Below are 16994 nucleotides of genomic sequence, written 5' to 3' on the forward strand. Positions count from 1 at the left end.
TGGTGGTTTGCAAAAGGGCTATTTTTATCTCAGGAGAAGAGAGAGACATTTTCCAAGCTGCAAGATGATGATGCCAAGCTTGAATGGCTGTGTAGTGAGATGGCTGAGGGGGAAGAAGGAGAGATGTTTTCTGATGAATGGCTGTATGCCAACATGCCTTAGGAATAATGTATTTATTTATATTAGGATTATGAATCTTGTTATGTGAGGTTGTTGACACTATGGTCCAGACCACTTAGTGTCCTGGTTTGGAATTTGGATAATTATGTAAGTAAATGTAACGCTCGACTTGTTTGTTTATTTACGTAATAGCACTCGATAATAGTCGTCATATTGCACTCGTGCATGCACGATTGAGTGTAACGCTCAACTTGTTTGCTTATTTACGTAATAGCACTCGATAATAGTCGTCATGTTACACTTGTGCATGCACTACTGAGTGCAAGACAGACGACAACTTTGGAGTGCTATATATTATCGGCTTCTGGAAAAGTTTTATGTTACTCTTGTACCGTTTCTGCTATATGAATGAACCCCAAACAGTTTTGACTGATTTTTCATTCCTTAGTAATATAATGCATCGATCAAGCATGTGGCAGTTTTCTTGAGATCCACTATGATGATGGAGCATTTAACATTGAACCCATAGCTTTCACTATACTAAGTATCAGTCATTTTACTATCTCCCCGAGTCATGTTCCACCATAATGATGGAAATAGTGGTCACTTACTATTGTTAGATAAAAGATCAAATGGTGGGTTCAATCTTAATCCAACGGTGAAAGATAAAAAGTACAACAGAAAAGTTAAACGAGCACCTACAGTTAGATCAAAGACCAAACGGTGGGTTCGATCTTAATCCAACGGCGGTATAAGATAAAGTACAACTTAAAAATAAGCACCTACCGTTAGATTAAAGACCAAACGGTGGGTGACACCCATTTTCTCTAAACCTCTAGGGTTTAGGAGAACAGTTCTGACAAATCACAGCTGGTAAACATATGATAAAATGGGCAAAAAATTGTTGCACTGGCAGATAATAACAATGCTAGTACCAGAAGGAAACCAAAGATAGGCTCAATATTATATAATCAAATAAGAGTCAACGTAGCACAAACATCTACTAGTACAACTTACTTGTCCAAATTTAAATAAACCCACCCATCCGAACCATATATATGATGTCAACAGCATATAATATAATTCATAAATTTAAGTGCATCCAACTTATTCCACCTCCATTTCTTCACGAAACCAACCAATCTTGAGCCCAGGATCTTTAATGTTTGAAAATACCACTCTCTTCTCAGGCTTAGCTGTAAATAGTCCTTTCGCAAAACACCACATACTGAAACCCCTTGGTGCTGTACATAAAGATTCAACATCCTTCATCACTTCACTAACTGAAGGTACGTCACTACTATCAACAGCTACCGCACCACCTTTCCATTGGAAGAACATCGAACCATCTCCCACTTTCCACCCTCCTGCAACTACTACGTCATTCTCATCTTTCTTAGCTTGTAGGACAAGTTGTTGAGTATCCGTTTTCCCCTTCCAGGATGACCTCGTCCGCTGAGGGGTTTCAACTGGCCTGATGTATCTTTATTGGAAAGTACACATATGTGGAAGGTCAATAATAGGGTTTAGTAACTAACTAACTAACTATATATATATATATATATATAGGAGAGACAGATATAAATCCAAAACAAGTGAGATACTGCGCGTGATCACATAGATGTAAACTTAAACTGAACCATCAAAAACCCCAAAGGCACCAAGTGAGATACTGCATTCACAAATATGCAAAAACAAACAAATGTAAAAAAATGAAGAAAAGAATTACCTGTAAAGTTTTTCACACATATCCATCACGGGATCAGCATAAGCACCAACAATCTCATCAACCTTAACCCCGTTTTGATAGAAAAGGAATGTTGGCTGCAGCAAAATGCACAGGTCATCAAATTAATTTGCAATTTTTAGATGAAAGCAAGGCTGAATTATTTACTCAGCTTAATCTAACGGCCTAATTAGCCAATACAAATATATATGTATAGCAAGTATAGCTATTCTAAACTTTCAATTAGCAGATGGTAAGAAAACACCACAAGTTTTTTAATCATAATAAAAACACAAAGGTTACATACATGAGCAATCAATGAACTAATTATGTTACGAACATGCAATGATAACAAAAGGGACAGAATCACTTACAAAAATGCAAACAGCCAAATCATATGCTATTGGGCGCAAGTCGCTCTATAAATAGAATAAACAATGTTAGGACAATAATTTAAAGGGCATAACAAGATATAATACCATAAGCCTTCTATATACCATACTGCATGACAAATGATAATTAGAGTATCGAAATAAAAGATTGATACTCCAGCAAATTTGCTTTATCAGGTGTGACAATATTTATGTATGTTTTACCAAGGCAATGTATAGAACAGGGTAAGCAAAAGAGATAAAGATGCACCTAGTTGCATTAAGCATTGTGATTTGTGATGCGATCACAAACTGCCCAGAAAAACACTCAGAAGAAACTTGATTTATGATAGAAAACTTATTTCTTCTTAGTATCAAGGACTGCTAAATTCTATTTACAACAGTTCTTCCTTATATATATTTGGAAAGTAAAAGGTAAAATCATAGAATTTTACAATCTTTGGTCTAATATTTATATGAACTCTAGTGGGTGAACTGTATACCTCCATGTCATATTAAATCAATGATTTTCACTTGTTATTCATTAATTTGTTTTTGAACTTATGCACTACTGATGTTATCATGCAATCCAAAATGAAGTTCCCTTTGTTCGCCAAGTTATCCATGAAACCAAAAGAGATTTGAATTTTGTTTTGGTACAGAGGAGCATTTTACATAGAATTTGTGAAATGAATTTAAATATTCTTAACATTATTTCTAATTCCTAGCTTCACATTATAATACGATCCTGTTGGGAAAGAAAAAAAAATTGCTTTCATAAAGAAATCATTATAAAAAAACCAAAGTAAAATACTTTAATTTCAAACAGTATAGCAACTGCCAGATGGCCAGGTAGTGAAAAACAAAAGTTAAATACTTGTCTAGTAATTTATTAAGATTTAAGATTCAAAAAACTAGAACCCACATGTTGTTTTCACCTTAATCTTAAGATGGGATACAAACAGTTTACAATATGAAAATATAGTTCCCAAATGATCCAATCAAGTTAGCAGATTAGGACACCATACCTCAACAGTAATCAGAACCTTATATAGTTTTACATGTGGGAAATGCTCCCTGATCTTTCGAACGATTGGAATTGAGTACGTGACGGCTGCAAAAGAATAGTACACCCAAATACAAGTTGCAGAGGAGCAGTTTACAAGAAATAACTTGACTGATAAAATTGTTTTGCATCACAACTTACTATTTGGACAAGCGGCTGCAGTAAAGTAGAAAACTGCTGGCAAACGTCCACCTACAAAATAAATAAGAAGCTGCATAGAATAACAAGAAAGGTTTTGAAAGTTTTTTGTCCATGTTAAATGCAAAGGCGGTCCTTTTGGAAAGCCAGCCAGCAAGGGAGGAATATCCGAGTTCCAACTGAATTGAATATGCACTTGTGGGTGGGAATTGGGAAGCAATTCTGATCAGATTATGGATCATTTTTTTCATGATTGTTTTTCCTCATTTTAATGTAATTAACTAACAAGTCCAAATCATACATGTTGTGTTCAATCCAATGCAATACTAGGTAGTAATCTGTAGTTGTTTACCTTTAACTTCTTTAATTGCTCTCTTATATTCCTTCTTTTCCGTCAACATGATCATGTCTTGGGGACTCGGAAATAGAAGTTCTGTAGAAACAGCCGGCAGCGCAGTCAGTGGCAGATAGATGATAAAAACAGGAAGAGAGAGAGAGAGAGAGAGAAAGAGCGAGCGGGAGGGGCTACTTACTTGAGCCTGGGCCTAAGGCCGAGGTCGGGAGTGCACCGGAGGCGGAGACCCTGGCTGGGAGCGAGGCCAAGGAGGAGGCGGATGCCTTGGAGGAAGGAATGGCAGATACTGCTGCTGCGGTGGTTGTTGGCATTGAATTTGGGGGGGCTAGGGTTTGGACCGTACGGTGATGATGAAGAAGACGACCTGGGATTGGGATTCGGGGGTTATAGCGATTGCCAATCCCAATCCCGATCATCGTCTCTCGTATCAAAACCCCACAATTCTTCCTCGCCATCTCCATCTCTCTCTCTCTCTCTCTCTCTCTCTCTCTCTCTCTCTCTCTCTCTCTCTCTCTCTCTCTCTCTCTCTCTCTCTCTCTCTCGTCGTCGGGCTCTGCTACGAATGTAACATGCCTAGTATGGAGATGGTCGATCGGGAATAGGTCTGCACAAGCACTATGACATTTTCAATAAACTGTTGCGCATATATATATATATATATATATATATATATATATATACTAGCCTCTCTGCACGCACTAACGTGCGTGCGAGAGGCATTTTTGCATCACGGGCGCTACGCGCCCCTAAAGGTGTATTGTGTTAGTTTTTTCCATTGTAATTGTCAAGATATACTTTAAATGTATTGTGCAAATAGGAACTTTTTTTATCATACACGTCCTAAAAAGTTATCATGTTTTTCCTTTTTACTTTGTGTAAAGTAATGATACCCCTTGACAATAACTTAATTGATTTACTCCCAATATCATATGTACCAGCCTTCTAGAAAACTCCCAATCAAGGTATCTTAGTATCACACACTCCATTATAAATGCTTACAATCACATAATTTCGTCACATAGCCAATAATATTACATTTTCGAAGTACGTGATTCAAAAAATCCAATGGTTAGATAAAGCTATTTCCTGCAAAAGATCGTAAGCACCTAATCAACTGCAGCTATATAATACCATGACTTCAATAATAAGGAAACATATAACATTGAGAGGTAATTTTAGACACAACTTCCCCCCATCTGTTCGGAATGCAACCAATTTAATGCCGACTCTGATTGCATAGTTCAGAAAGGTATGCCTCTAATGTATGATAAATTTTGCCAACTTGCTTCTCTTGATTTGGAAGGGTATGACTCCAATCGCTTTGTTTTCCAAAGCCATCTTAGCATCTGCATCACCAATTGTAGAACAAAAGCTAATCCAATTGCTAATCTTAGCATCTGCTTCACCAATTCACCATCATCTTTTGATTTTGAGTGCCTTTATCGGATAGAGGGCAAGTACACAGTTTTATATCTTCGATATACAATATCAGCATTGATTTCTTTTGTGAACTAAATACATGCATAATATGTGGTTGTTTTGAACTTTGTTATACGTCAAACCTATAATACAGGTGCTGGGACGTTGTCTAGAACAAAGATGGAGGTGGCGATATGATGGAAAAAAAGGTCCTCTTCCTTCCTTCTCTACCGAGCATACTACATAATCTTTCCAATTTTCACTAAAATTATCTCCACAACTCATTTGCAGGCTATAAGGAACTGGATTTAGAGAGAGCCTACCAAATAGAGATTTCTTTTACACTAAAACCTATTTCTCTCGATAATGCTACACTTTCGAATTTGAAAATTTTGTGACATAATCGCTTGAAGAAAACCTTGATTGATTGTTGATCTTGATTGAAAACTGTTGATTTCAGCAAAATATGGACAACATGTACATATGTAAACATAGCGCCTACGTGTGAAATCAAAGCCATGCTTGCCACCCATTTGCTTGCACTTGATGCTTTAGATTTTCATGGTTAATCTGCAAGCAATGATGATAAAATAAGAAGTCTAACTATAATGCACAATCCCAACTATAAAGATTGTAAGCAACTTAACCTAAATACCTTTAAGTTTGACAATTTTCTTATGGCAATACTTTTACTCCAGTTACTTGTAGAATACTGAAAGATAAATATATTTGTCAAGTTTGAGGTAACAAATTGTAACCATATTTACAAAATTAAATAATAAGAAATATTACCTTAATCTTGTACTTCAACCTTTGTACTTTGAGACGGGTGTGATGCTTGTAAAACTGACAAAAAATGCAATTTTATTTATATTTGAAAATTGAATACAATTTGAATTTATAGTATACTTTTGTATGAAAATAAGAGAAGACTTACCGTATTTAGAAAAGTTGTTTGGCCACTGTTAATCTTTTTTCTGCACCCATAAATTGTTTTATTTTATTTTATAATTTGAGATAATTAATTTGTAGAATGATATAGAGAATGCCATTAAAAATAAATAGGTAAGAAATGGTGTTGTACCTAATTTGTTGGACTTTATTCCAAATACGTATGATCTGAGGAGTTGTTGAAGGTTTTAATTCTTCCACAGCCTTTTTCATGCGCCACCTATATATTGAAGGTATATATAATGTTAGATTTCTTGTAACAAATTTGTATATAATTTAGGATACATACTGCTCATGCTTCTTCTTTTTCCACTCTTTGAGAATCAGTTGGCTTAGATCAGTAGTTTTTACTCCGACAGATATCTCCCAACCAGGTGTAAAAATAGAGACACGTCTGTTTGAGATCTTATCAATAGGTTCCTTCTTCATTTTTTGTGGCTTCGACAGTCACAGGAATCTTGCTCAGGGCACCTCTTAATCTTTTCAATCTCTTCCTGAAAAAACAATCACATTAGAGGACAAAAAGGTATTATGTTTACAGAAGTCAATAGCTCTTAAAGAAAGGAATAAGAACCTCGAGGGCCACATAAGGAGAAACGCGACAATGTATAAACAATGAAAAAAGCAAAACTGAAAAGAAGTGGTTGGATTAATTGGAACACTACGTCTGTAATTTCATTGATCCTTCTGCCCTTTGTGAAGGAAAAATCAGAGTAGTTATAGCTTGAAATACAAACAAAAGGTTTGGAAAAATATGGTTTCTGTATTTATTTCTTCTTTATTTTTGCATTTGGAACTGAAAAGAACCCGATCAAACACTAAAAAGAGAGGCAACAGAATGAAAAAAGCAAAACTGAAGAGAAGAGGTTGGATTAATTGGAACATAACGTTTGTGATTTCATTGATCCTTCTTCCTATGCAACCAGCTCTCACGACTTGCTAAAAAACAATAACAAACGAAAGAATTTTTTGAGAGAAATTGAAGCTAAAACTTCATAAATATTGGGAATTTGCATGATTCCGTACCTTTCAATTGCATCATCAACGAAACGTTGAAAGCCTTTGATTCGTGGAGAGAGGAAATAAAATTAAAGATACTTTGCGATGCTGCACATAGAGTTCTATTGGAGTAAAGCCAAGCCAAATCGATAGAACACCAATGGAACAGAGAAGTTATGATAAAAGGTTGTGTGAGTTTGAAAACTGTATGAAAACTGCTATGCAGTTTGAAAATTAAACGTGCTAATCCTGAAGATTTTTCTCCCCACGTTGGTTGTTCTCTCTCCTAAAATGGAGGAGTTATCTGTTTCTTTTTCTTTTTCTGTTAATAAAACAAATTTTATATTTTTGTATTCTGACAAAAATGTCCATGAGTTTTTTAATGTATTATATTGTGTCGGTTTTTGTTTTTTTTTGTTTGAGGGTTATTTTAGTCTAGAATTTTTTGGTGAAGCCTTGAGACACCAAAGTTGATTGCTGGCTTTCTAATATTAAAGATATATATATATATATATATATATATATATATATCAGAGTTGGTACACAGTATGTATACTATGTATAGGGTTCGAAAAAACATTTACTGAACCAATTGCGCAAATTAACCTTTCTTCTACAAACAATACGATTGCCGTGCAGGCCACCTGCTTTGCTTGAAATACTCCACTCCAGGAAAGGAAAAAAATATTATTTAGTAGCAACTGATTTAAATAGAATTGGAATTGAAATGAGTTTGACGGATGGTATATAGATGCATGTATATTCAGTTGGAAGATGTTAATTATTTATAATATTCGATTAGCCTATAACCAAAATTCCATATAATATCTTCACCATCACAAATTAATCCTAAAACAAAAATAAAAAGCCATACAAGGATCTGACCTCACGCAGTAGTTGAAATTTTGGGTTTGGTTGCGGATTTGTTTTTGGTTTAAGAATTGGATTTTGCTTTCAATTTTTCCATGGCGTCGTGAGACAGAAAGAAAGAGATTGCAGAAGTAGGGTTTTTAGCATTATGAAGTAGAGAGATTGCAGAATTAGGGTTTCAGCGTTAGGATGGTGTGAGAGAGTAAATTGTAGAATTAAGGTTTTCGCTTGAGAGAAAATTGTGAAAACCATCCACATTTTCAAAATAGCCCTAAAATTGCGACAAAAAAAAGAGAGGAAGGTTTCGAATGTATTGACTTCTTTCAGCTGTAAAATCAGTTTTCTTTACAAATAAAAAAAGAAAACAAAAAGGCAATTTATTTACTTCCTATTAAATTGAAGTCGGCCCTCTTCCTTTTTATACATCACCATTGACAATAACGCTAAAACCCTAATTTGTGAAAATCTCTCATTTTCTGTCCCCTCTCCTGACTCTCTGATCTGCAATCTTTTCTCTGCGGAAAGCCATGGCCAAAAACGAAGCAAAAACTAGAACCAAACCGAAATCCAGTCTCACCTCCACAACGCTAAGGGCACGCTTAGTAATCCGTAATCAGATTGAGAGGAATTGGATTGATAAGGAATTGAATTGAGGTGGAATCAGAATTAGATTCATGTTGAAGTTGTTTACTAAAACTGCCTGGAATCGAAGTATAAATGATGTTGAGTCTATATAAGTTGTTGACTAATTCACTTCAATCGGAATTAAAACTAGGTTGATTACTAAATTTCCCTTACATAAATAAATTATTTTCATACTAATTAATTAAATTAAATTTCTTAGTTAAATTTATATAATAAAATTCATCTATATAAAAATATATAAATAGGTCCAGCTGCACATTTCCCACATCTCCATCTTTCCCACACCTTCATCTTGAAGGTCAAGCTGCAATGCGCACCACCCACCCCTGTCTTTCCTTGCCCTGTCTCCATCTTCCACCCCTTTACGCCTCCATAGCCACCGCCCCACCCCTTTACGCCTCCATAGCCACCGCCCCACCCCAACTATCTTCAGCTCCCCTCTCTTATTTTTCCATCTACTTATCATCTCCCTCCATCTCTCTCCAACCACACAGCCACTGGAATATACCCCTCAACCACCATAGCAATGGATCCACGACCACTGTAGCTTCAATTCCAGGTGTTAGTCGTTCAATTGGCAGATGCGGCATCGAAGGAGTTTCAAATCCGTTATTCGCCAACGACAACTCATTCCACCAACTCAGTCTTCCAAGCCCATCCCGGCACAAAATCATCCAAAACCGTGATTGAGCTGGTGAACATGCAAGGGAGTCGGCATACTGGGCAATGAAAGTCATAGATACGAAGGGGTAGGTAAAAGATACGGGGGTAGTTTGGGTATAAAAGTTGGATTCCTGGAAGAGCCTTCTTCCCGGAATCCAAATACCACCTCCATCTAGGGGATCCAATTCCGGGAGATTTAAGGATCCAATTCCTGATTTTTAAGTGTACCTCATCTAGAACCGTGATTGAGTTGGTGAACATGCAAGGGGGTCGGCAGACTGGGCAAACAGAGTCACAGATACGAAGGGGGAGGTAGAAGATACGGTTTGGGTATAAAAGTTGGATTCCTGGAAGAACCTTCTCCATGGAATCCAAATACCACCTCCATCTAGGGGATCTGATTTCAGGAGATTTAGGGATCCAATTCCTGATTTTAAGTGGACCCCATCTTGTTTTGATTCTGGAAATGTTAGTAAACGGCTTGAATGTCTGGAAAAGAATGCAATTCCATTAGCCCTACTCATGCAATCTCTCTTTTTCTCTTCTGACGACGCAAAGGCAAAAGTCAAAGCCAAATCCAAGTACAAATCTGAAACCAAACCCAAATCCAAGTATAGTGTAAGATCCGGATCCGTGGATAATGAAATTAGGGTTCCACCATAAAACCAATTGGTCATATGGAAAGTAGCCCAAGACCATATAAGCCCATAGCAAGACATGTCCCTCACCGATGTAGGACAAACTTTTCCTCACATCATCAAATCTCAACAGTGGAGAAACCCCGACAGGGAGTCCTCCATATCTAGAGACATAATGGTATGGCTTTTGATTTTTGTTTTAGGGTTTGTGTTGGGAAGATTACCTTGAATCCTTTTTATTTGATTAATTGAGTAATATAAATAATTATCAATATCTCCCGAATGAACATATATGCATGCATCTACTCTCCTTAGGTCACAATTCATTTCAATTCAATTGCTACTTAATAATTGTGTAATTGGCTCAATACATGTTGTTTGTAACTCTATAGTATACGTGTTGTGTTGCAAGAAAAATTAGGTTATGGTTTTTACTCTATACGTGTGATTTGGAAGTTTTCTTCTTCTTCTTCTTCGTGTATTTAACAATGGAACTACTAACAAATAGAAAACCAAAAATGTTTACTAAAGGACGCTGGAGACTCAAAGGCTCAACTCCAACTCGAGGAAAAAACAGAACAAGAAAAGCATAATTTCCGGCACTGTAGAGTTTGCCGTAAGGAATATGAGCACTTCAGTTCCGCCTGCCCATACTCGAATAGTGTCCCACCGGGCACGATTGTTGGCGATGGTTATGGTGTAGTTTGTGGTCTTTTTGATCGTCGACTCTACAAAAACCCCAACCGTTGTGCCCATCCTGGTGGTTCCTCCAAAGGACGTCTTATTGTGGCATATTGTAACTATTGTAGGGATAAAGGTCTCCACTGGTTGGAAAAGTGCCCAGAACGTCCCAAGGACAAACCATATAAACCTCTATTCATCTCATCCTCTAAGCCGAAGCTGCTGAAGAAAATATATTGAACGATTAAGATGAAGTGTGTCAAGACCTGTCTTTTAGTAATGGGTTTTAATAATAAATGAAACACAATACACAAATGCATTTGCAGGTTTTCATTACCTTTTTAAATCGTTTGAGTTTTCCTCCCTGCGACTCATAACGTTCAATCGCTAGGTGTATTTTTTTCTTTTCAGAATTCTTAAGCTCATTACTCTGGAAAGATAAAATAAGAGTTTCCAAAACATTAAGGTGCATTTAATCGGGAATTTGAAAAACTAACGGAATTATAAATTCATGGATTTTTATAGAGTTTAATTGATTTATAGAGATTCCATATAAAATTTTGATTCAATTTCCTCGAAATCTCATGGGGAGAGCTGAGATTTGTGGATACTTAAAATACATTACGAAATCTCTCCAATTCCCTCTAATTCCTCAATTTTTTAAAATTCTTTAAAATCAATTTCTAATTCAATAAACTTCTTTAAAATCATAATTGAATACCCGGATTTATAAGAATTTTAATAAAGAAGCTTTAATGAAAAGGGCTTGGATTAAGTTTAATTTAACCAAAAATCACCATATACTATTATTTAACCAAAAGGACTTTATATTTCATGATAAGGACAAAACTATTATATATCAGGCCCTATAAACCTTGAATACACATGGGCTGAATTAAAAGTCCAAAACGAAATATATTTTTTTCCAGCTCTCACCCCTAACGGAACCCCACTCCGTCAGCCGCTCCCGTTAGAAATAGACTTTCCTTTTTTACAAGTATGCCACTTCCTCATTAAAAAAAATTTGAAAAAAAAAACCCCAATAATTTATACGATCACAAATCCCATCTTGAATTTTGTTCGTTCTTGCTTCGTTAATTTTAAATCGGAGGGGAAAATGTTAGGACCTGTTTGGTTGCTCAGAAAATATCACTGAGATTCTGTTTTCTATTTAGAGTTTGAAACTTGCATAGCTAATTTCAATGGAGGAAGCTCAGAATTTGAGGAGCACTCATTTTTTGCGTTTTATTATGATGAGTTGAGCTCCGAAAGACTGAAAATCCCATAAAGATTCATGAGAAATATGGAAGGTAGAATAACTGGGTTAGTTTTGTTGTTCGACCCTAGCGGCAGTGCGTGGAGTATTGAATTGATTCAACAGAATAGTGGTTTGTTTTTGCATCATGGGTGGCCGACATTTGTGATAGACCATTACGTAGAATGCTGGGACTTCTTGATTTTAGATACGACGGTGATTTGCGTTTCATCGTGCTAATCTCTTATAAAAGTTTGCGTGAGAAAGAAGCTGCATTTCGTTTTGCATATAGCCAAGCCTCTAGCAACTTTGAAAAGTAAGTGTATATGAAACGAAAAAGGGGAAGGGAGGAGGCCCCATCATCTGGCAATAAGCTGGTTGATGGTGCGACGAAGAAGATGAGAAATGGCTTGTCTCAATTCCAGTCAGAATGCATCGATGAGGGTTGAGAAGCAACTTGTTCCAAGGAAGAAAATCCACATGAAAAGCCTGGGTTGGATGTTGTACTATGAAAAGCCTGGTTTGATTGTTTTTCTATATATATAAAGCAAAGTTTCAAAGAAACGAGACCATAATAAAAGATCTCGTTGAGCAGCACCCACCATTAACATTCCTTCCTGCGCCACAATGCTGGCAAACACTAGTAGTACTAGTGCATTGTTATAGTACTTGTGAGCCATTTATCCAAGTTTCCTTGAACGTGCTTGTTAGTTGTTACTTGTTTGATGCTATATATATATATATATATATATAGCATCAGCATAGCACACATGACTAAGATGACTTGTCGTGAGGGTGGTGGGTTAGGATTAGCTAATTTGGTAATCCAACTTCTGGTTGCCTAATTGACTAATAGTCTAATAATTAAAGTCATTGTCGTAAGTGCGTTCATTGTTACTTATTAGGATGAGTTATTTTGGTTCTGTTCAAAAATAGTCAGTCAATTTAATAAATGGTATAGTACCTGTGTCAGTTTAATAAATAGTGTAGTATATGTATCATTTTCATAAATAATTAATTAGTTTAATAAATAGTGTAATACCCATGTCAATTTCATAGATAATCAGTAAGTTTAATAAAAATAGTGAGTGCCCGTATCAGTTTCATAAATAGTGTAGTATATGTGTCAGTTTGATAAATAGTCAGTCAGTTTAAAAAATCGTGTAGTATCCGTATCAATTTCATAAATAGTCAGTCAATTTAATAAAAATAGTGAGTGCCCGTGTCAGTTTCATAAATAGTGTAGTACATATGTCAATTTCATAAATAATCAGTCAGTTTAAGAAATAGTGTAGTACATGTATCAGTTTCATAAATAATTAGTCAATTTAATAAATAGTGTAGTACCCGTATCAATTTCATAAATAATCAATCAATTTAATAAATAGTGTAGTACCCGTGTCAGTTTCATAAATAGTGAGCTTAATAAATAGTGTAGTACATGTGTCAGTTTCATAAATAGTCAATCAGTTTAAGAAATAATGTAGTACATATATCAATTTCATAAATAGTTAGTCAGTTTAACAAATAGTGTAGTACCCGTATCAATTTCATAAATAGTCAGTCAATTTAATAAATAGTGTAGTACCCGTGTCAGTTTCATAAATATTAAGCTTAATAAATAGTGTAATAAATGTGTCAGTTTCATAAATAATCAGTCAGTTTAATAAATAGTGTAGTACCTATGAAAATTTCATAAATAGTCAATCAATTTAATATCACTATTTTTTAAACTAGACATTGACAATTTCTGAAAATTAAAAACCTTGATCATACAATATTCACTCCTGCATATACAAATTCAAGATCAAATGTGTATGAACCTTGAGTATTGATTTCTTTTGCATAAGGACAACAAAATCAATATCCCTTAGGGAAAAGTGCAAAGAAAATGCCTGCCCTTTACACAAGCGCAGAGTTCCATTGACTCTAGCTTGGCAGCAATTCGTGCTACGCAACCATCCAAAACAAATATTGTTGAGATATACCAACGGGGTATTTTCAATCAGCTGCAGGAATCAAGAGGACAATGAGAGTGCATCATAGGCCAAATCAAAATATAAAACAAAATAAAAATTGAAAGCTAAATTGAATGCTTAAGTTTCATGAAAATGGTACTTCGGTGACATCGTTCTTGATTGCAAATTTGACTTGCATATTTATCTTCTCTTGCAGCAAGCTGTGAAAACAGATTCAAATGTTCAATTCTACTGCAGACCAACCAATCTTTACATTTAAAAAATAATTCATTTATTAATTTAAACAATAAAAGTTCTACAAATCAAAAGCAACCAGAAAACTCCAAACACTTAATCATTTCATCTTCTAAAAAAATCACTTGAAAAGGATATGAGTAAAATATTGCAAAAGCCCAGAAATAGTCAACATAATCACACCTAGAAGACCCCAAATATGCAGAAAATAAATAGAGAGAAACAAATCCACACTTTTTCACAAATTCGAAACCAAATTTATAGTTACCTCTTGGAGTCCATCTTTAAGCTATCTCTGATGATTGTCAGAACTCGCTCGAACTTCTAGTTATCAGTGGAAGACTGGTCGGGAGCGTTCCGAACTTCTCGAACTCTTCTTGGCCTTGACTTCCTCATGGATCACAAGGGTGGGGTCATCTTTATCGTAGACGATCAGATCGAAATTATAAATTGAGAAAATAGCAGAGAGAAAATGACATGAGATCTGTAGAAACTTGTAGAAACCGTACAAAAGTTTTTTTTATTTCATCTGAAGTGAAGCGGATGAAATAAACGGGAGAATGTGTTGCCATCAGGGTAAAATCGAAAACTCATTGTTTGGGCCAATTTTGATTGGGTTGATTTAATGTTTGGTTTATCCTAATCATTAAATAAAGTTTATGTGATTTTTGGTTAAGATTCAAAGTTGTGAAGCCATTTTCATTAATTTTCATTTTTAATAAACTATCTTAAAATCCTGATGGAATACATTTTAAATCTCGAAGAATCACTGAAAAACTTGATTGAAAATACCTAAATTTATTAAAAGAATTAAAATCTTTCAAAATCCCAATTGAATACATCATTTGAAGTTAGATGGGTAAATGGAATCCATATGTGACGAGATAAGCGTGAAGGTAGGAAAAATAAAAAGGCAAATTATTATGATAAAGAGAATCAAGAATTCAAAGTATAACATTTGTACACAACTAAATACCAAAAAAATGTGCAAATGATATTTTACCACAGTGATAGAAAGGAGTTAAGTCCTTGCATAATAACGTGAGTTTAAACCTCGTCGGTGACTAATCTAAAATCTAATCTAATAAAATCTATTGTTTTGCCAAAAAAAAAAAAAAGAAAGAAAACCAAAAAATGTACTACAGAAAATAAAGTGCGAAAAACACTTCCCGAAAATAAGAAGAAATTCAATCAATTATCTTTTCCCAATTAAAATAACGAAAACTGTGGTTTTGACCCACTGATCCTCTTTGGACCGTTAGCAGCAGCAATAAGGTAGTCCAAAGCTTCCACTTACAGCTAGATCAAATCGAAAGAAACAACCCCAGAAAATACCCCCCCATCCCACCTCAGCATTCAGGAAGTAGTTAGAATCCAGTGGAGTTCTTGATGTCCTCACCAAAGGTTTGTTGAAGTTTGAGACTTTTCCTGGTTTATTTTGTGGGTTGTGTTCTTTTTATTGACTAATTTGATGCACATTTTATTTTTCTGTTTTATTTTTCATATATTTTTGTGATTTTTTATATGGGGAAGTCCCGGTTGCATTGTATGAGCAGAACGAGAACCCTTCATCTGCACTTGAGTGAGTTCATTTGTTTGAATAATTGCTCAAGAATTCAGATGTTATTATTACTTACATATTCTTTCACATCAAAAGTTGGATGTTAGCTTTTTCGGGTTTGCATTTTCGTTTTAAATCTCATTGTCATTGCACACATTTTTGCTCGTATTGTCAACCCTTACGATATTGTTTCTGACCAGTTTATAATACACCTAGAGTAAGTGTGAACCGTGTTGAGAATTTTGAGAGCTTTGAACATATGATCGTTGGTATGCAACTAAGCGGTCATTGTTCGCGGGGTTTAGTCGAAATACTACTTCATTTGTGTATCAATTCTTTTGGAAATGGTACTTTAAATTGTCAATATGCTCTTTGCTCAATTTACACGGGTTACTAAGGTATAAATCAGTTATTAACAGGTTCATAACGGGTGACCCGATTAGTATTGATTCAAAATCTGTTATTTTTGTGTCGTGTTAACGGATCGTGTAAGAAATTGTCAGATCTAGCGCCACATCACAGGTTAATGATTGTTTAAAGAAAAAGCTTAACAAATGTATGAAAGTGTTCCACAATTATCACTTGATGTATGAAATTTTGAAAACCAAAAAACTTCACGGTAGTAAACTGAGAATTACAATACGCAACACAGCTTGACATTATATATTTACGTGATTTGTATGGACTTGGCGTCCAATAAACTATTATTTCATTTCGTACTTTATGCATGGATTTAAGTTTGACTTGTGAGTCTTCTTCAACGATTTGACTTTGAGAAGTGATTGGGCTTGTGATTGAAATTCGCCCAGGCTAAACCCTATTATTTACAACCGCCGGTTTTAGGGATCAGCGAATCGAGATCGAGAGAGGCGAAAATGGCGAGGATGAATTTCGGCGGGGTTTTGACGCGGCAGTTGGTCGGGGGAAATCGCAACAAGCACCAGCTCTGCGCACGTCTCCTTTCTAATTCTGTCCAAACTCTAAACTCCTCCAGACCATCGAAAACTTCCCCACCACAGACGGCAATTAATTGGAAATTAGCCGCCGCCCCTGCTGCCGCCACCTCCTCCGTCTACTACCCTTGTTCCCTCCTTAACTACCACCCAAACCCAAACCTCCATTTTGTGAGACACAAGCACTCGGTTCCACTTCCAGATGGAGATCGAGATCCGGCTCCTCGTCCTCCTCCCAACGTTTTCTTCTTGAATGTCGCACCCGAATATGACGATGCACTCAAACAAGTTGAAGGTGTACATGCTATTATTTTACTAGTAATTTCTTTTTGAAAATGTTTTGTTTTAGGGTATAATTTTGTTTTCTGGT

At 35.6% G+C, this 16994-nt stretch overlaps 1 protein-coding gene and 1 long non-coding RNA gene across 2 annotated transcripts; both read right to left on the reverse strand.

The window, feature by feature from the left end:
- Positions 1-1070: 1070 nt before the first annotated feature.
- Positions 1071-4231, reverse strand: LOC137722212 (uncharacterized). The gene is made up of 6 exons (XM_068461174.1): positions 3955-4231; positions 3774-3854; positions 3246-3394; positions 2221-2265; positions 1850-1944; positions 1071-1603 (listed from the first exon to the last, which is right to left on the reverse strand). The coding sequence occupies exons 1-6, from the start codon at positions 4229-4231 to the stop codon at positions 1228-1230; spliced, it is 1023 nt and encodes a 340-aa protein (XP_068317275.1). The 3' UTR covers positions 1071-1227.
- Positions 4232-13699: 9468 nt separating this feature from the next.
- LOC137721879 (uncharacterized) lies at positions 13700-14608 on the reverse strand. Its single transcript, XR_011066735.1, has 3 exons — positions 14379-14608; positions 14016-14076; positions 13700-13906 (listed from the first exon to the last, which is right to left on the reverse strand). It is a non-coding gene; the product is annotated as an uncharacterized lncRNA (long non-coding RNA).
- Between the last annotated feature and the right edge of the window lie 2386 nt (positions 14609-16994).

This window comes from Pyrus communis, chromosome 17 (assembly GCF_963583255.1).
Source record: "Pyrus communis chromosome 17, drPyrComm1.1, whole genome shotgun sequence".
NCBI classification, from domain to species: domain Eukaryota; kingdom Viridiplantae; phylum Streptophyta; class Magnoliopsida; order Rosales; family Rosaceae; genus Pyrus; species Pyrus communis.